General features: G+C 46.6%; 1 protein-coding gene across 5 annotated transcripts in view; it reads right to left on the bottom strand.

Moving 5' to 3' along the window:
* SMC3 (structural maintenance of chromosomes 3) overlaps window positions 1-20,854 on the bottom strand; it is a 573,351-nt gene that overhangs the window by 222,626 nt on the left and 329,871 nt on the right. For all 5 annotated transcript variants that reach the window (XR_011511201.1, XM_070531360.1, XM_070531363.1 and 2 more), the window contains exons 22-23: window positions 19,035-19,109; window positions 18,848-18,956 (exon numbers count right to left, since the gene is read on the bottom strand). Coding sequence is in view for 4 of the 5 variants with exons in the window: in XM_070531360.1 (XP_070387461.1) it covers window positions 18,848-18,956; window positions 19,035-19,109 (184 nt within the window). In the remaining variant the exon portion in view is untranslated. The remainder of the gene's footprint in view (window positions 1-18,847; window positions 18,957-19,034; window positions 19,110-20,854) is intronic.

Raw genomic sequence — 20,854 nt, 5'->3', positions numbered from 1 at the left:
GCGAGGAATGCATATGTCACTTTGAAAGAGACAAGTCCACTTGTCAAAACGCTGGCTCTTGCTTTCACATTGTTCTCGTTTTGCTCATCGTCTTAAATTTCCATCTCTTGCCTTCCCCGTGTTTTCCCAAGATGAACCAGTGAGTGATATTATTGCAGCATTAGAAAAACTAGTATATGACTGCAACTTCGGAATATTCCGCGAAAGGATGCTTTGGGACCAGATTTTATCAGGTATCAACGATGTCCCCGTGGAGACATGGTTATCGGAGACCACTAACTTCAAGTTTGGGACGGCAAAGAATACAGTTGTTGCTATCGAGGCACTGAGAAAAGATGCTCGAGCCTTAGGCATGCAAGAGATGGCTGAACCTACCGGACTGATACTGGCAGCTACCAATTTTGTGACGTCCAGGTGGTAGAATAGCTGTTTCTATTGTGGAGGGAATCATCCTGCATATCACTGCAGATTCATCAAAAGCGTGTGCTACAAGTGCGGAAAGAAGCGTCATATAGCCAGAGTCTACAAAGTAGGCAATGCACAGCCAGGAAGAACCCAGTCGCATGGTATGCAGCACGTGCACAACATTGACGAGTCTGAAGGACCCGAGAAGCGGCCAGACGAGCAGCAAGAAACGTTCGATATGTGGGCACACTACGAGGTAGGGGTGGAGCCCACGCATATAGAGGTCAGTGCCAATGGTGTCCTGTTAGAAATGGAAATAGATCCAGGAGCCAGTGTGTTGACAAAAGGGTGAGAAGTTAAGTGAACTATTTCCTAAAGCAACATTGCAACCGTCACGAGTGCAACTACAAAGCTTTTTCGGCAACAAGAAGCTCGTCGTGGGCGAGTGTACGGAAACGGTGAGGCTGGCAAAACAAGAGAGTACACTGCCATTGTTTCTTGTCAAAGGACCGTGCCCCACACTGTTCGGCAGAACTTGGATGCGAGAGTTCCAGCTGGGCATTGCCAAACCAGAGTATGTTAACGCAGTAGCATCAGTGGAAGATGTGGTAAGCCAGTTTCATGAAGTTTTTGCCAAAGGCTTGAGACATTCCGTGGTGTTGCGGCCCAGATTACTGTACAGGAGAATGCTAAGCCTAAGTCACTCAAGCCGCGAGTGGTAATGTTCACATTGCCAGATAAAATTATTGAAGAATTACAGAGAATTGAGCGCAAGGGGAGCAACCAACCAGTCAGAACATCCCAATGAGCAACTCTGATAGCTCCCGTTTTGAAGCGGGATGGGCGTGTGCGACTGTGTGGCGACTTTAAAGCAACGATAAATCCAGTTATGGAATTGGAAACTAACCCGATTCCTCGCACAGAAGAACTGTTCGCCGAAATAACGGGAGGCATAAAGCTCACAAAGCTTGACTTGCGAGATGCATACCAACAGGTTGAGCTGCACCCAGATGCTCTCAAGTATGTCACAATCAGCACACCCCAAAGGGTTTATACCAATTTACACAGCTACCTTTTCAAGTCTAATCAGCGCCAGCCATATTTCAGAGAGAAATGAAGAACCTTCTACATGATTTAAATCATGTGACTGTATACTTTGATGATATTCTTGTAACTGGTACAGATGACGCTGACCACTGGCCGAATGTGTGCCTGGTTCTGGAGCGCCTCAAAGCAGCGAGGCTGCGACTGACACCATAAATGCAAGTTCTTGATTTCTGAAGTGGACTACCTGGGGCACATCATCAGCACAGGGGGCCTTCGCCCAAATTCTTCCAAGACTGAAGCTGTACTAGCAGCTCCCGTGCCCCAGAATGTGAAGGTGCTAAAGAGTTATTTGGGCTTTGATAAATACTACAGAAGGTTTACACCTAACATATCCTCAGTTCTGCATCCCTTAAATTGCTTACTGGTAGCGGGGTCTCCCTGGTGCTGGACGACTAAAGAACAATTGGCATTCCAAAGAAGTAAGGAACTGCTAGCCTCTAACACAGTCTTGGCACACTTTGACCTAGCAAAGCAGTCAGTCCTGATTTGCAACGCATCACCATATGGTCTCGGCACGCTCCTGGCGCAACGAGAACTTTCTGGGGAAGAACGTCCAGTTGCTTTAGCATTGCAAATTTTTGTCGCAGCTGAAAGAAACTGCAGACAATTGGACAAGGAGGCTCTAAGCTCAGTATTTGGCGTTATCAAATTCAGAATGTATTTGCGGGGTCGGCACTTCAAAGTCGTCACTGATCATAAGCCATTGGTCGGCTTACTGGGAGTAAGCTCACCAGTTCCTGAGTGTTGCTCTCCGAGGGTACTTCGGTGGGCTCTACTTTTGCCTGGGTACCACTACACAATCTCCTACAGGCCCAGCAGCAGCATTGAAGATGCGGACGCACTGAGCCGTCTCCCACTACAGACTGAAGAATTCGCCGTAAGTGGTGCAGTCGAAGTATTTATGCTCCAAAAGATTTACCCCCATGTGCTGTCATCCTGCCTCATGGCACAAGTTACTGCTAGGGACCCAGTACTGGCAAAAGTCAGGGAAGCGTTGTAGAGTGGTGACAGGCTCGGGCTCGGCTGTCAAGGAAAGACCTATAATAAGCATATGAGTGAAATGAGTGTGGAAGGAAGCTGCGTGCTACACGGCAGCCATGTCGTTATACCATCTTCATTGCAAAATGAAGTGCTGAGGCTACTTCACGAAGGCCATCTGGGAGTGTCCGGATGTCGCTACTTATCCGGTTGACAAAGGTGGCATAGAGCTCACACTAAGCGTGAAGCCAAAATTATGCGGACATTACATATTGGCGAAAACAGATCAGAAAGAATCCGTTCTATTTAGCCCCAACTTGTTGAACGACAATATAGCCACATACTTCATCATTCTCTTTCTAGGTAAAGGTTTATGAGGTGGTTTCACTACACGCAGGAAATAATCACATGAAAGCACTATCAAAATAAATTCAAACGCAAACCATTCCGAGACTACGTCAATGCGTTATTTCATTTTCACTTTGGGTGAAACTGAGAACATTTGTAACAGTGACTTAATTTAGACTTTGAAACGTACACATGGCACTAATCCTTGCTTAAAAACTAGCTACCAGTCAACACCCAATATTTTGGACCTCCTACGGTCTGCAAAAACATATGAAAAATATAACGCATCTGCTTTACCACCCGAAAAGCTCAAATCACCACAGGCACACCCGAAATAGCTCTCAAGGCCTGCCAGTACACTTATTATGCGTATCGCAGCTTGTACTTCAACACGAGATGGCGGGTGCCTGCGGGTATAATTAAGAAATACATGCTATGTCCCGTGACAGTTGCCCTTTTACATTTTTGGTATGCTTCACCACAATACACTGCGTGATGTTGCCTTTCAGAAAGTGGCATTATGCAATGTGGCATGCTTTCTCCACTTTGAGGCCATTGGTCAGGATTACAAAGGTGGAGTCGGCTTCATTGCTGACAGCAGCAAATTCTTTAAATGAAAATAACGGCACAAATGAGAAACTTGGCAGCACACATCCGAAGCAGCTGTGTCTAGCGTTCCCACGGTGGTGGTTGCCAGCGAATCACCGTGGAAGAACGTAGGTTAGAGGCTGTGATATAATCAGAATGGCAGTAGTCATGGCAAAAAAGTTGGGAAAATTAGATGATGAAATGTTTTGCATCCGAAATTCCGGTCGTTCTTATACATTCACTCAATGGGGTACGTGGCGGCTCCGCAAAGGCGTCAAATTATTGGGCATGTCAAAAAAATCTGCAGACTGTTTTTACACATAAAAGGAGTTCGTTACAGTACGTGTTCCTATTCACAACGATGGTACAACAGCAAAACCAGAAAGGCCACGGTGGCAACAAGATAATGAAGCGTTGGACGTGAGGGAAAAACAGTTAAAAAAGGTTTTAGTTTGCTCGTAGCGCCCTAAGTCTACTTTTTGTTGTCTGCACCTCAGCAAGGGAGTGCCGCACCATTCGGCTCACTCAACCATGCTCCAGCACACTTTAACAGGGTGTCTACCAAATTGACATTTCTAAACTCCTTGAGCTTTCCAGGGAGTTTCCCTGAGTGCCTCTACAAAATTCTCTGAGTGACAAAGAACTGTGTTTTATGTCCAGACGGGCTGACACCATGTAGGTCGATGCTGTCACTCTCAAGTAAGCACGTTAAATAATGATTTTTTTTTTAAATATGACTTAATCCAGGTTGAATAGTAAGGAGTAGTGTCTATTTTATTCAAACAGGAAACCGCCTATTTTATTCAAAAAGCAAACAGAAGAGAGGGGTTTTTTAAAATTTGAAAATGTGAAGTGGGGGGTCGACTTACAATCGAAACCAAAACATGGCACAGCCAAACATGCGAGACCAACAAGATATCAGGGGAGCTACAACGTAGTAAATATTGTAAGTTTGCTTTATGGCTCTACCCGTAGCTTTTCACTATCCTATGCGTTTGTTTGCTTTTTGGAAGGGTTTTTCAACATTTTCGAGTTTTACAGTGCACACAACACTCACGGGGGGGTGATAGTTCATGAAAGAGCAGGCACAGCTCACGTGTTTATTTTTCCCTGTAGCTCTTAGTTTGACGCGTTCGACTTGACTAGCTGGGCTGCTGTTCGGCATGGGCTGCTGTTCTACTAAATGTCGTGGTGCAGTCATTTGCCAAATGTGGAATTTCACTGGATGACGACGCACTGCGGGTCCGCAGCAGCGATGACGATGGCAGCACTAGTGGGGATGATGGCACAAGTGAAGACAAGCAGTCCAGTAACCATGCCAGCTACTAATAAATTTTCGTTGTCAAATGCGTCCTTAGGTATGCTCTATGTTTTTTTTTTCCTGCCACATGTGATATGGGGGGGTCGACTTACTTTCAAGTCCACTTACATTTGAGTCAACTTACATTCGTGTAAATACGGTACAGATGAAGAAGATGAAGGAGTAATATAGTGCTCAAACAATTTCCCCCGCATGTGGAGGCGGCCAACCTGGCCGCTGGTTATGGCAGCAAAAGCAGTATGAAAGGCTTTAAACACGAAACATGCACAGTCTCGGTGGCATGGCAGCGACCGTCCAAAGGCAGAACAATGGGAATGACACGATAGTTAACTGGCGAAGTCTGTTCCTGAACAGTGTAGGGCCCGATAAAATGGGATTCAAATTTCTTGCATAAGCCAGGAGCGCAAACTGGGGTCCACAGTAACACTTCGTCTCCAGGGTGGAAGGAAACAACACAATGGGATGCATCATAGCGAGTTTTACGATCTTGTTGACTGGCATCGGTGTTTAGGCGGGCACGTTGGCGACACCAGGCAATGCGCGAAATGAACTGCTCACACATTGATGTGGACGAAGGCACGGGGACACCAAAGAAAGAAACATCGAGGATAGTGATCGGTTGACAACCACACACAAGGAAAAAGGGCGAGTACCCCGTAGTGCGCTGGACAGCCGTGTTATATGCGAAAGTGACGAATCGTAGAATGGCATTTCAATTGGTGTGGTCAGGGTTGATGTACACTGATATCATGTTAGAAAGCGTGCGATGAAAGTGCTCCGTGAGGCCACTAGTTTGAGGGTGGTAGCTGGAAGTCGTTTTATGGATGGTATTGGACACATGGAGAACATTATCGAGAAGTTTAGACAGAAAAGTCCTGCCGTGGTCACTCAAAAGGACATGAGGGGCTCTGTGTCGTAAGAAGGCTTCAAAAAAAAAAAAGGGGGCTGCTACCTTCGCTGTGGATATCGAAGATAGTGCATCTGTTTCAGTGTACCGTGTCAAATGGGCTAGAGCTGTGACGATTCATCATTTACTGCCAGCGGATAAGGATAGCGGTCCGTAGAGGTCGATACAAACGACTGCGAAAGAGCTTCAGGACACGACACAGGTTGGAGCAGTCCAGCCGGAGGTGAGGTCAGTCGTTTGCGGTGTTGGCAGAGCGAACAGGAAGGCATGTATTTCGCTACACTGGTTACAAATCCAGGCCAAGAGAAGCGGCTGTGGATTGGCTCATAGGTTTTATGGAAACCAAAGTGACCGACAGTGGGATCGTCGTGAAAGGTCTCCAGTATCTGGGTCTGAAGTGATCAGGGAATGACAGGAACCCAATGGTGTCCTTCGGGATTAAACACGTACCGGTATAACATCCAATTTTTGATCTTGAAGTTTTTTAACTGCCGATGGAGCCGAGCGTAAGGTTTGCAAGATGATCCGCGAATACGTTCCATAAAAGAGTGGCAGTAGGAGTCACTATGTTGGCAAGATGCAAGCGTATGAGAATGGCTGGAAGGGAGCCGGTCGAGAGCTGTAAGCAAAGAAAATGCAGAAGACGCATCCTGCGGTTTGCTCATGGAAGGTGGTAATCAAGCAGCGTTTGAAGATGGTGGTAGGGGACAACGAGAGAGAGCATCAGTATCCTCATGTTTCTTTCCAGACTTGTAGGTGGCGTTGAAGTCGTATTCTTGTAAACAAAGTATCCAATGGCCGAGACGACCCGTTAAATTCTTTAGCGTCGCCGACCAGCACAAGTCGTGTTGATCAGTAACGGCCGTAAAGAGGCAGCCATGTAGATAAGGCCAAAATTTTTGGGCGGACCAAACAACAGTGAGACACTCTTGCTCAGTAATCGTATAATTTTTCTCTCAGCTGTTAGCGTGCAACTTGCACATGCAACCACAGGTTCTTCGGAATTTTGCTGACATTGCAAAATAACAGCGCTGATACCATGGCCGCTGGTGTCAGTATGTAGAAGAGTGAGAGCGGTATTGTTGAAATGAAAAAGCACAGGTTCAGACGTGAGGGCACACTTGAGGGCATCAAAAGCAGTTTGGCATTCGTCCGACCATACGTAGGGTGCTCCAGAAGGAAGGAGTTGATAGAGTGGTGCCGCAATGGTGGCAATGTTATGTATGAAGCGCCGGAAATGCGAAGCAAGGCCAAGGAAGCTACACAAGTCTTTGGCGCATCGAGGCCTGGGGAAGCGGAGGATAGCGGTAATCTTATTGGGGTCAGGTCGAAGGACCTCCTTGCCGACAAGGTGTCCGAGTAGTTCAATGGTTTTGCTGGCACAGTGGCACTTTTTTGTATTCAGCTGAAAGCCAGTAGACGAGAGGCATGTCAAGACATCATCGAGGTGCTGCAACTGCTGATGGAAGGTCGACAAAAATATGACGATGACGTCAAGGTAGCATAAGCAAGTCTTCCACTCTAGGCGCCATAGTATGGTGTCAATCATCACCTCAAATGTGGTGGGCGCAATACACAGGCCAAATGGCACTGCGTTAAATTCGCAAAGACAGCTTTTTCCTTGTTTGCTTCGTGCATGGGGATCTGCCAGTATCCAGAGCATACATCAAGGCTGCAGAAATACTCCACTCCTTGTAATGAATCTAACGCATCATCAATTCGGGGCAGTAGATATACATCTTTGCGAGTTATTTTGTTCAAGGCACAGTAGTCTACGCAATATCGCACTGAGCCATCTTTTTATGCACTAAAACGACAGCTGACGACCAAGGGCTTGAGGAAGGGTGGATTATGCTTCATTTCAGCATGTCGGCAGCATGGGTATCGATGATCTGGCGTTCGATGGAAGAAACCTGATATGGCCGACGGCGCACGATGGAAGTTTCATCTGGGTGTATGCGATGAGCCGTCACAAGTCTGTCCCAGAAGAGGAAAGTGCATGTTGAAGGAGTATTTATGCTTGGATAACAACACCAGTAACTCTTTCGTCTGCTGTGGTGTTAGATCAGTGCTGATGGCAATAGCAAGAACAGAAGCAGGGACTGCATCTATAGCTGTGGGTGGTTGTGAAACAGCAGTAGTCGAGGTGAGGACAGGGACATGCCGAGTGTCCAAGACGCACATGACAACAACACCTTTCGAAAGCAGTACTAGCTCAGTGGTTGTGTTGAGTACAGCCAAAGTGGCCATGCCGTTGGTGAAGCAAACTAGGCTGGATGCCAGAGTAATCCCTTGGGATAGGCAACGGGCTGACGGTACAACCAAAACGTCACCATTGGTGATGTCAGAGTGAACTACAACAAGTTGTTCGCGGCCAGGTGGCACTATACAATCATCAGCAGTTTGTAAGTGAAGGCGCGGTATGTACACATCGTCAGAATTGTCAGTCTCTGTCAAGTTAACGAGGCATTGACGGCACGAGGTGAAAGCAGATGCCGAAGAGAGGAAGTCCCCGCCAGTATAGGCACGTGAGCACAGGAAGTCAACAGTGCAAACGGGATATGGTGGCGTAGCCCGTCAATCGAAACTCGAACGGTGCATTGCACTGATGGCCGAATCACAACATTATTTGCACCACGTGGAAGAGCTCCATTGTAAGGTGTAGTAACTTTGCGTAGACGAGAGCACAAGTCAGCGTGAATAATAGAAATATCTGCTCCCGTATCAATCAATGCTGGAACTGGTACACCTTCTACACACACGAATAAAGTATTGGCCATGCATGCTGGAGGAATTGTAGTCTGTGCAAGCCATGCAGCTTTCCCTCCAAAAATTGCACCATCTAGTTTTACAATGGGTAGTCAGGATTGCGGCTGGCTGGTTGCAGGGGTGATGTCGAGCGTCGCAGAGGGCAGGGCGAGCAGCGGCGCCCTCGACGGTAGTTACGAGCCGCTTCGGGAGTTGGAGAAAATGAGCGTGAGGAAAGCCTGTGCTCGTAGGGACTCGGAGGAAGCAACGGGTCTCTCTCATAAGCATCGTAGCCATGGCGTTCATCCTGTTGTCATCTTCAACAAAAACGCTATATGTGCCAGCGAATACGGCAATAATAACAAATGGGGTGGGACGAAGGCTGGCTAGTGTAAAATACTGTGGCAGGCGGACAGGGTGCTAGAGTCACCAGATGGTTGGGAGCAGTAGCAGGAGCAACAGGCGCTGTCTCAACGAACGCTGGTTGCACAGCCGCAACCTGAGCATATGAGGTCGACAGTGAAGGAAAGCCACAGCTCACAGCGCACGTCATGGAGGACAGCTCCTCTTTGATGATGTCACGCAGGCCAGGAACAGAAGGTTGAATCTGAAGAAATGGAGGACTTAGCAGGCAACACGCTTGGAGCTCTTCACGTATGAGAGTCCGAATCAGCATACGCAGGTCCATAGCCGAGGAAGGAGGCGTTTCACAGGCGACAGGTTGTAAACGGATGGCCTGCAGTGCGTCAAGGTGTTGGCAAGTCGCAATCACACCGTTAACGGTATTTGGATTCTTGATCGCCAGTGCGTTGAACACGACGTGGGCAATGTCCTTTAGGATATGACGAACACGATCAGATTCCGCCATGGTGACATCAACACAGTGACAAGGGGCGAGGATGTCCTCGATACAAGAGGTGTATGTTTCTGCGGGAAGTTGCATGCTTCCATCAAGCTTTTTCTTGGCAACTTCAGAGCGAACGTTGGGAGCGCGGAAAATCTGCCGAAGCTGGTGTTTCAATGCCGCCCAGCCAGGCAAGGTGCATTCGTGGTTAAAAAACTGAGTCCTGGTAACGTCAGTCAGGTAGAACGCGACGTTGCAAAGCTTGTGAAAATCATTGCACCGGTTAGACTCACTAACGCGGTCATAATTGCCCAGGCAGTCGTCAATGGCGTCACTACAAAGGCCAGCAAACATGGTGCGATCGTGCTGCCGTGTGCTGACGGCCCATGAAGGAACGGCCAGTGGGGCAGTGATGGTGACACCGGAGGCTCCTGGTGGATCTTCTTGGGACATGGTGGTGGAAGAGCGGGGCAAGCAGTGACCTGAACGAAGCTTCAGGGAAACTCGAAGTCGTAGAGGACTAAGAGATCGAGAGCAGCCTCCACCATCTGCCAGACAGCTGTTAAACCTCGACGGTTTATTTAGCAGGCCGTGCACTGAAGAAGATGGCGCTGGCCATGAGGATGAATATATACAGATGAAAAAGATGAAGGAGTGATGTAATGCTCACAATACAAATAAAAAGGAGATGCACATAGAAGAAAATATTTTCGCATAGTATGAGCTATTTCCATCAACTGATGGCAAACTCACAGGTATGAGGCCTGAACTTTGTCAGAAGTCAAATTCTCTCTGAGTAGCTGGAAAGTCAACATCAACTGTCCTGACATACTCTCAGACTGCGCACTATGCCTCATTGTTGTGTTTCACTGATTTAAAGAATCTATTTTGGTTTGGTTGAAGGACACGTGCAGTTCGGCGTCAGCCAACACTGTTCTTTAAGCTCAAGCTCCTTCGAACAAGTGGCAGCACGCTTCCTTTCCCACTCAAACACAATGCGTCGATCCTTTCTGTTCTTGTCCTCTTTCCCCCCGCGCGTTCACCCCACGGACCATTTGAAGCATCCTCTTCATCAGCTGTATAGTCACCATCCAATTTTTCGGACTCCCTAAGGGCCGCGAAAACATCCGTAAAATTGGACAGTCAGAAAAAAATGAATGCATGTCTTTTACTGCCATTAAAGGCTAAAATCTCCACAGGCACATCTGAAAAGGCCTACCAGCATGCTTATTAGGCATATTGGTGCCCGTACTGTGACAGGAGATGCCAGATGGACACATGTATCATTAAGGAATAGATACCGTGTTCTATGACAATTGCCCCTGCCCCCATTATTATGCTTCGCTGCGTAACACTTTTGTACTGAGGCAAAGGTGACTTTTGGGAACTGGCATTATGCATCGCGCCATACTTTCCCAGTTTCAAAGCCAATCGCGAGCAACCACAAAGACAGAGTCGGTACTATTGCTTACAGTGGTGAATTATTTCAATGAAAAAGATGGCGCCGAACGGGAAGAAGCTTAGTAATGAACGTTGAAGCAGCTAGGCCTAGCGTTAACCACAGCGGCGAGGTAATCAAAACAGCAGCAGTGGTGGCTTTGATTAATGCTGTATCGGACCTGTGGTCACGGCAAGAAGTCCGGAAAATCGTACGGCGAAGGGCTCTTCAGACGTTTTTAAACACTCCATGGAGTACGTGATGGTGCCACGGAGCCATCGGGCATCTGGAAAGTCGGCCATTGACTGTACACTGGCAAGTCCTCCAGCCAACGACACGGTGTCAAAAACCGACTCGTTACGATCCCTCTCTGTTACGCGAGCCAGAATGACTGAGACTTTCATTCCCTTTCAATAAAATTACAGCTAATTTTCCCTGATAGAAGTGCAAATTCCCTGAGTTTTCCCTGAGTATATGCAGACTATTGAAAATCCGTGAAATTCCCGGTTTTCCTAGTTAATAGATACCCTGTGCTTTATTGATGGTTCGGATGCTTGTATTGAGCTTGTTTTTTATTGAAACGCACGCTGCTGTGTACGTTGTATGGGTGACTTCAATAAATGTATGGACTGTTTGCTTTACTTTGCTGAGCATGTAAGCCTCTTCCTTACATGGGTATGAGCCATTGCATTCTTTTGCTTGCTTACGCGCCTATGAGCCATTCAGTGTCTTACGTGACGGGCAAGTTTCTCACAGGGCAAGCATAGAAATACTAACGCATTTAAAGCCCACACGACATCGCCCATAACAAACCAACGCAGCCAAGCAACTTGGGCTGATGTGCTCGGGTGTATAATGGGGCGCTGCGCCGCCGCTCGGACTATTGGAGAAGCAGATATTGTCGACGTTCGCGGAGCTACTGCACCGCATTGCCTTCGCCGGCGAATAAGCCCACTGCCCCCTTCTAGTACACTGTACCGCTGGCTGCCAGCGGATTTGCTTGCAACAGCGCCAGTTCAAGGCGGTGAGATAAAATGGTGGCGACAATGGCTTTGATTAATGTCGTTTTAGACTTGCAATCAAGGCAAAGCGTTCGGAAAATGAGATGGCCAAGGGTTCTTGCGAGCAAAATTTCAGACATTTTTTATACATTGACTCTATGGGGTCCACGTGATGCAGCGAAGCTGCCTGAATTATCGGCATATCCTGAAATCGGGTGTCCGGAAGAAAGGTCATTGACTGTACACTGGCAACTCTTCCAGCCGACGACACGCCGTCAAAGACGATACGTTACAATTCCTCTCTGTTACTTGAGCCAGCATTAGCGCGACTTTCGTTCCCTTTCAATAAATTTACAACTAATTTTCCCTGATAGAAGCACAAATTCCACGAATATTTCCAGAATATTTTCAGACTATTCAAAATCCCTGAACATTCCCAGTTTTCCTGGTTGGTAGCCACCCTGAAGTTTAAATACAGCGGCGCTGGCCGTTTCGACTGCAGTGACGACAACCGGGAGTGGCTGCGTGCACGCCGGCCACTTACCGGAAGCAAAAAAAAATTACGAGAAGCTGTGCGGGAGGCGCTGTTGTGCGGTGTGTGGAATGGGAACCGCTGCACACTTTTTTGGAAAAAGAATCCGCTCGCTGTTTGCGGCTACTGCCGGAGTACACATACTGAAACTGTTCTGGCCCAATGTGACACAATTTCGTCCAATTTTCTGTGTATGGCGCAGTTTGGCACAGGAATTGGCATTTGTGACAAAATGGCGCAATTGGCGCAGGAGTCCCACCCCTGTTTGTTCAACATATTTCGCCTGCTCTACTGTGACTGGTACGGTACGCAACCTTTACAACAAAGTGACCGGCATAACAAAGGATTTTGGAGGTTTCTAGCCCTTTGTTATAAACGCGTTTGACTGTACCTGTTCATAAAGCACAAAATACATCTACAACAGGACATGTATGTTGTGTGTTTAAAACTTTGTCACGACATTTCAAAAAGCGGAGTCCTATATTTAGGACACTAGGCAGATTGGGTGCAATTTAGAGAGTACATAGTAATGGTTATGCAAGACATCCTATCAAAGCGAGACTAAGGTAATGAATAACTTTTTTGTGTCGAATAAAATGTTTTGTTCTTTTTTGTTGGGAAGGAAGATATTCCTTGCTTGGGCTTTTGCAAACAAATCTCCACAAAGGCTGAAAATAATTTCGAATTTTAGTCGCAGTCGTGATGAGGTGCCCTCATTCATGAAGATTCTTTCACCTAGAAGTTACGCGGCATCAGTAATGGATGAAGAAATCAGCTATTAATATGCCACCGGCATAAACCAGTAGGTAAAACTTCGCATGTAGTTATGATGCTAAGGTTATCACCAAGCTACCAGCACAATGTACAAAATTTTGTAGAAAGTGAACATAAGAGTGACCAAACGTTTTCCTAGGATCCAGCTTTGCTGCATGCCAATTTTGTAAAGAAGCAACCCTGACTGTAATACAGTCGAACACGGATATATCGAACCCACATATATCGAATTATTCTCTGTATCGAACTCGTAAATTATCCCCTTGAAAATTCTGTGTAAAAGTATAGAAATTCGTACGTTTATATCGAACAATAATTTACCCGCCATTGGATATATAGAACGCCGCGCGATCTCGGCACTCGCTACACCCGCGTGCTCCGCGACTCCCCCGAAAGGCTCGGAAAATGTGAGAGGGAGAGGGAGGGAGGCTCAGACAGTACTCCCGCTGCGCACGCTCTCCGACCTGCGGCAACACCCTGCTTGCGGAACTGCTTTTATTTTTCTCTCTCCCAATGTCTCTCATCCTTCCCCCGCGTAACCATAGTGATCGGCTCGGAAAAGGTAGCCAGGAACAAAGGCGGCGGTGGCCTCCTCCTTTTGCCTTTTTTTTCTTGTTGCTTTTTCACGAGTTTTGCTCAGCCAACCACAGCTCGTGCCTTTCGTACGTCACTGTCGCCATCGGAGGTGGCCATCGTGAGCGCTTTGTTGGCGGTGGCTGCGCACGTGAATTCTTGTGTTTTGTGCGCATTCTTGTGTTTCGTGTTCATTATTGTTTTGCATGCGTCTCACGACACGTGTGACTGGATCGTGGTGAGCTGACGCGGAAGCAATGGCCGCAGCAAGCACAAGCAGCCTCAAGAAGCGCAAGAACCTGGACTTTGCGACAAAGCTGAAAGCCATTCAGCGTGTTGAGGCGGGCGAGAAAAGTGCGACGGTGGCAGACGACTTCGGGATTCCTCGGAGCACTCTAAGCACCTTGTTAAAAAACAAGGCGGACATAAAGTCAAAAGCGGCGGAGTTACGAACGTCGGGAGCTTGTCGTGTGCGCGCTCCTGCCCACGAGAAAGTTGAAAAGGCCCTCTATGCGTGGTTTTTAGAGGTGCGGGCTAAGAACATTCCGGTGGATGGCCCAATGCTAATGGCTAAAGCCAAATGGTTTGCCGCTGCACTCGGTGATGACAACTTCGCCGACAACACAGGGTGGCTGCACAGGTTTAAGAACCGCCATAAGATAGTTGGCAAAACCATTTCTGGGGAAAGCAGAACCGTCATCAGCCAGGATATCCAGCAGTGGATTTCGAAGGAATGGCCGGAAATTTGCACGAAGTTTTCATCCGCGGAAATCTTCAACGCCGACGAGACCGGGTTGTTTTGGCAGATGCTGCCCAGCAAGACGCTCGACGTCCGGGGCAGCACGTGTCACGGGGGCACGATGAGCAAAGTCCGCGTGAGCGTTCTGCTCGCTGCTAACATGGATGGCTCTCAAAAGCTCCAGCCCTTTGTGATTGGCAAACCAAGGGCACCGCGCTGCTTCAAAAACTGTAAGCAGCTCCCCGTTCGCTACGCCTTCAATAAGAAGGCGTGGATGACGCGTCATCTGTTCACAGAATGGCTGCAAGCGTGGGACGCCGAACTGGGCAAATCGGGGCGTCACGCTTGCCTCCTCGTCGATAACTGCTCGGCCCATCACACCACCTGCAAGCTCGAAAACATCGCGCTCAAGGTTCTGCCGGCGAACACGACAGCAAAGTTGCAGCCGCTCGACCAGGGCATCATTAAGTCGTTCAAAGTCGGCTACAGGAGGCGACTCATTGATAGGCTTTTGGTGAACCTCCACATGGGCACCGAGCTTAAGGTTGACCTGCTGGGGGCCATTCAAATGATGACGGGCGCCTGGAGAGATGTGAAGCAGGATACTGTGGCCAACTGCTTCCGGAGACAGGCCTCGTGACAGCCAAACTTCCTGAAACCTGCGAAGACGGCGACGGCGACGGCGACGAGTGCATGGACGACGCGTTTCGCGAGTTGTCGTCCCTTTTCCCGGCTGCCGTTCCAGCCGAAGTGTCTGCTGACGATTATGTGAACGTTGACAGCAATGTTCAGGCTGTTGCGAGCCTCGCCGACGAGGATATTGTAGCTGCAGTCGGAGGGAACCAGGCTGACAGCTCGAGTGGCGACGAAGATCGTCTGGACGAGGGCGCGGCTACACGCTCGTACTCCGCCGCTGAAGTGGCGGCAGCGTTCAGCTTGATTCGCCGTTGTTGCGGCGACATGGAAGGAACCGGGCTTTCGCACCTGAAACGCCTCGATAAGATCGAGGTTGGTGTCTTTAATTTCATTTGCAAGGCGAAGAAGCAGACCAACATAAGCGATTTTTTTTTTTCACGCAAATAAAGCATTACGTTGCGTCGTGTGTGCGGAAATAGTTGTCATTCTTGAATGCGCTGATCGGTAGGTCATCGTCCGCCACAAGTAAATTCTCTGGGCCTGTATTTTTTATATCGAATTTTTGATATATCGAATTAATTCGCGATCCCCTTCGAGTTCGATATATCCGTGTTCGACTGTAAATACATTCAAAGTTTTATTCGCTGATGAAGTGGCCACCTCCCTTAGAAATAAAACAAACAACTACAGTAGAATTTCAATGATGGCAAAAGAATTTGTATCACATGAAATGTAAAAAAAAAAATCAGGAAATTAAGAGGTCATAAAATGGCCGATTTATGCAAAACTTCAAATCCAACAAACAAAGACACCAAGGAGAACATAGGGAAAACTACTTGTACTCAGGGTGTCTACCAAGTTGACATTTCCAAATTCCCTGAGTTTTCCAGGTTTTCCCTGAGTGACTTTGCACATTTCCCTGAGTGATGCAGAACTATGTTTTATGTCAAGACGGGCTGAGAACATATCGCCTGATTCTGTCACTCTCGAGTAAGCACATGAAAAATATAACAAAGCGACTTCATTCAATTTGAATACTAAGGAGTGGTGTTTATTGAAAAAGAGAATACAAGGCAGGGGTTAGTAAAATGCACAGCAAATAAAGTGTCTTCGAAATAAAATTGCAAATGAATTCGGACATTCACAAATACGAATAAAAAGGAGATGCACATAGAGGCAAATATATTCGAATATGAGCTATTTCTATCAACTGATAGCAAGCTCAGTGGTATGAGGCCCAAACTCTGTCACAATTGAGATTCTCTCTCAACCACTCGTAAGTCAACCTCAACTGTCCTGACGTACTCTCAGCCCAAGCACGACGCCTGACTGTTGTGTTTCACTGCTTTAACGAGTTTATTTTGGTTTGGATGAGGGACACCTGCATCTCGGCATCAGCCAAAACTTTGTTTTTTGAGCTCAAGCTCCTTCAAAACGGCGACAGCAAGCTTCCTTTCCCATTTATTCCTCAATGCGTACATCATTTCTGTTCTTGTCCTCCTTCTGCCACTCGTTCGCCTCAAGGACCGTTTGAAGCATCTTGGTCGGTTGCACAGTCCACAGCCGATTTTTAGAACTCCCTAGGGGTCGCGAAAATGTTCGAAAAATCGGCCAGTTGGAAAAAAAAAAGATCGTGTCCTTTACTGCCCTTAGGGCCTCAAACCGCCGCAGGCACGTTCGAAAACGCTCTGAAGACATGTCGGTACACATATTAGGCATATTGGCGCACGTACTGTGACAGGAAATACCGGGTGCATGTGCATGCGCTTGTTATGCTTCACTGCAATACTTTTGCGTATGCTTCACCATGTAACATTTCTGCACAAACGCGAAGCTAACTTTCGGGAACCAGCATTATGCAACGCGCCGTGTTTTCTAAGTTTCTAAGCCAATAGCGAGGAACCCAAAGGCGGAGTCTGTGCCATTGCTGACAGCAGCTAATTCTTTCAATAAATAACTCGGCACCCAATGACAAGAAGCTTCATAGCGAACGTCGAAGCAGCTAGGCCTAGCGTTGCCGCAGTGGTGGCAACGGCTGCCAGCGGATCCGTGTGCGAGAGTGCCGGTCGAGGTGGCGAAGTAATCAAAATGGTGGCGGTGGTGCCTTTGATTATTGCCGTTTCGGACCTGCGGTCAGGGCAAAACGTCCGGAAAATCGGAGGGCGAAGAGTTCTTGCGTCCGAAATTTCACACGTTCTGATACGTTGAATCTATGGGGTACGTGGCGGTGCCGCGAAGCCATCCAAATTATCGGGAATCCGGAAAGTCGGTCGTTGAGTGCACACTGGCAACTCCTCCAGCCGACGACAGGGCGTCAAAGACGATTCATTACGATTCCGGTCTGTTGCTCGAGCCAGCATTACCGCGACTTTCGACCTTTTCAATAAAATTGCCGCTAATTTTCCCTGATAGAGGCCTAAATTCCCTGAGTTTTCCCTGACTTTTTCCAGACTACTCAAAATCCCTGAGAATTCCCGGTTTTCCCGGTTTTCCCGGTTTTCCCGGTTGGTAGACACCCTGGTACTTAATGATTGAGTTAAAGAAATTTTAAACTAATGGAAATGAAATTGTATGAAAAACAACTGGCCGTAGGTGAGATACGAACCCATGTTTTCACATTGTGTGTGCGATGCTCTAACCAATGTAGCTACGACGGCGTCGTTTTCCCACCCACTTTCTGGGGTATTAGTGTTGTACTACTAGATTACCCGGGAGTATTAGCCAGCGCCACCACTCACAAACATTGGCGGCGAATGTGGAACATCCTTTGTGCTGCAGGCATCATGAGTTCCTGATCTATTTGGGTGACGGCACTTAGTTAATAAACCCACACAAGCTACCTGAAGGCATCAATGTTGCTAGATTCGGGACCCTCGTAATGTAATGAACGAGAAGAAAGGGAACTGAGGGGCCCGATTTTTATTAATCATAACATAAGAAGGAAACAAACAAAGACCCCCAGGACGACATAGGGGAAACTACTTGTACTTACTGATTGAGTTAAAGAAATGATGAAGTAATGGAAATGAAAGTGGATAAAAAAACAACTGGCCGCAGGTGGAATAGAGCCCATGTCTTCGCATTACACATTAAGGCATTAGCAATTTAATGTCACTGCCTGCATGGTACGGGTATAAAATGCCATATAACTGCCCATTCCAAATGAGACAGAGCAGCACAAGGCGCATGAAGCATCATCTTAGAACTGAGGTGAAACAGCGCGAAAAAGCCAAGGACACAAGGACACAAATACCACAGACAAGCGCTGACTGCCAACTGGAAGTTTATTTGAAAATCACCGGACATTTATAGCTTCATCAGCATAGGCATGCGCACATCATTCACAAAACATCTGCAAATCATCATTTTAATCTTTCTTCCAAAAATGCTATTTCTTTTCCCAACAAGGCAAGCATTTATAGCTGATGAAGCTATAAATGTCCGGTGATTTTCAAATAAACTTCCAGTTGGCAGTCAGCGCTTGTCTGTGGTATTTGTTTCCTTGTGTCCTCGTCTTTTTCGCGCTGTTTCACCTCAGTTCTAAGTATGAACCAACTAGCCCTCATCAAGATCTTACTACTGAAGCATCATCATCTCAACATCTCAAGTGCAATGCTGCCCAGTTTCTGTGGAAACCAAGTGCTCCTGGAAGTTTTCTTCTTATCAGATAGCCCTCAACACATGCTCAAATTTAAATGTATTTATAGACCAGGAGATGTGTATAACCTATGTACTAGTGTTGGCATTCTGTATAAAAGACAACAGTGCATTTTTTTCTGCTGTACTGCTTTTAAAAAAACAATAGATGCAAAGTAGTTGTTGAAACCTTGGTGACACTTGTTCAGATCCCAATTTGAGCACAGTCAAAAGTTGCGTGAATATAGACACAAATGGGAAAACATGCTTACCTTTTAAGTTAGTGTTGACATCACTGATGCGTGCATTCACACTGGCCAACTCTGCTTGGCTGTTCTCCAGTTTGCGCCGCCTGTCTTCGACTGAAATTTCCTGCAATGCCTTCATTCAGAAAAAGAAAGCACCAGCCTTCATTGTTCGTCCACACCACCACAAGTAATCTATGAAAGTGTAACTCACGGCTTCCAATTCTTCTTTCCTCCGATATAAATTGTTGTTGAGCAGGTTCTCCAGCTTGTTTTTCTCTGCCTCAAGCTGTACATTGGAAGACAATTCATGCTCAAACAACCACATTGAATTACATGTACATAGGTATTTATTAGTTTTTACAGATTCATGTGCATTTGACAAGACAAAAATTGACATGTTTCGCACTGATCAGACAAAATAAATATTTATATTGTGACACTCAAAGCGGCTCCAGATGGCACACATCCCCGCAGCGCCGCAGAAAAATTGCATGACCTCACATTTATGTATGCTGAATTATTTCCACAGCCGTGGAACACATCCTGGCATTCCGAGCGTGCACTTGTTCATGCAAAAAAACATATTTACTGTGCAGTTTTACACACTATGCTCCCAAACTGCTCAGAAATTCTGTGTTTGTACAGACACAGTCTGAAAACCTTTGCAATTGACTGCACAGACATTGGACAGTATTTAATGGGTATTGCCATTCACAAAGATTAGCTTCAATTCAGGCATTACAGTGCTATAAAAGTGTGCCTATGGGACAGAAAGCAAACAAGCTTTTCTTTTTGAAAAGCAGCACTGTCTTTCTTTGTATAGGCTATCAAGTGTGATACTGTAGTCATTACTCTCCATGAAGCAACTTACATAGAACACTCTCTCAAAACTAAATTTCACAGTAAGAGGTTGATTGCTAGATAAAGGTAGAACTTTATCGTCTTAACTGTTACGCCCAAACGCCAGCACCTCTATGTCAGTGTAACGTCACGGATTACAAAGTATTCAGGCTATTGTTGCGCACCCCTTCAAATTTAACAAGTTCAGTTCTTTAGAACACAACTTTTGCCAAAAATATGATGGGCCATAAAATGCCGTAAGGATGGCTCTTTCTGATATTGTAGAATTTTACTAACACAGTTCAACATATCCCTATGCATTTTGAGTAAAATTGCAATGGATGCAAAACCCACAAAAAGCCAGTGTAAATACTCAGGATTCAAAGTACAAATCTGTCAGTCTTAGAATAAGAAAAACGCTCCCAGTGGAAGGAAATAAAATTACAAAAATTTCATGAAAAATACTAACAATTATTTGAACATTTATTGCTTGCTGTTTTTAATACAGGCTTTCTGTTGTGGAATTTTGTGAACAGCACTCTGCTCTATAGAAGTCGCAAGAACCATTATCTGTGACAAGCGTAAATGCTCCTGATGCAATATTCAAGTCACATCTGTCGAAGGTTCAGTTGTCATTATGCATTGGTTCTATGAGTTGATGTCAATGTTACTGCTGCACAGTTGCTCCTGTATCAAAATCATAAAAGCAATAGAACTGACATTTGGGCTAGTTGGTAAGCAACAGCTGTGGAAGTAACGTTAAACATACGGAGCCGCGAATGAGTCCAAAATGGTCGATGCCGTATATTTATGGCACCATCTGTACATCAATTTCCTAACTTTTTCGTTCCTGGCATGTGCTGCCACTATGTGGGAATACACAGAATTTTTTTCTCGCGCCTCCTTCTCTCACTTTTCGTTGCATGGTTTGTTTTAGAGCTAGTTTGTTTGCTCTGGCACCTCTATATACTATTGCTCGCACAGTGGCGCGCACGCACAGGCGGCAGTTAGTTCGGGTTTTGTTCCAAGGGCGGTTTCGGCTTCTTGCGCTCACAAAACTGATGGCTATGTTGTTATTAATCGCTCAAAGGGCGACTGCCTGTTACTCGTTCATCTATTGCTCACAGGGATGCGCATTTGAAGGATGCCGCCGTGCATGCGTTTTCTTTTCTTTTTTGGGATACTCGCGGA

This window comes from Dermacentor albipictus, chromosome 1 (genome assembly GCF_038994185.2).
Source record: "Dermacentor albipictus isolate Rhodes 1998 colony chromosome 1, USDA_Dalb.pri_finalv2, whole genome shotgun sequence".
Lineage (NCBI taxonomy): Eukaryota > Metazoa > Arthropoda > Arachnida > Ixodida > Ixodidae > Dermacentor > Dermacentor albipictus.
Note: the sequence above shows the minus strand (reverse complement) of the source record. Positions and strands in the feature narration are given on the sequence as shown.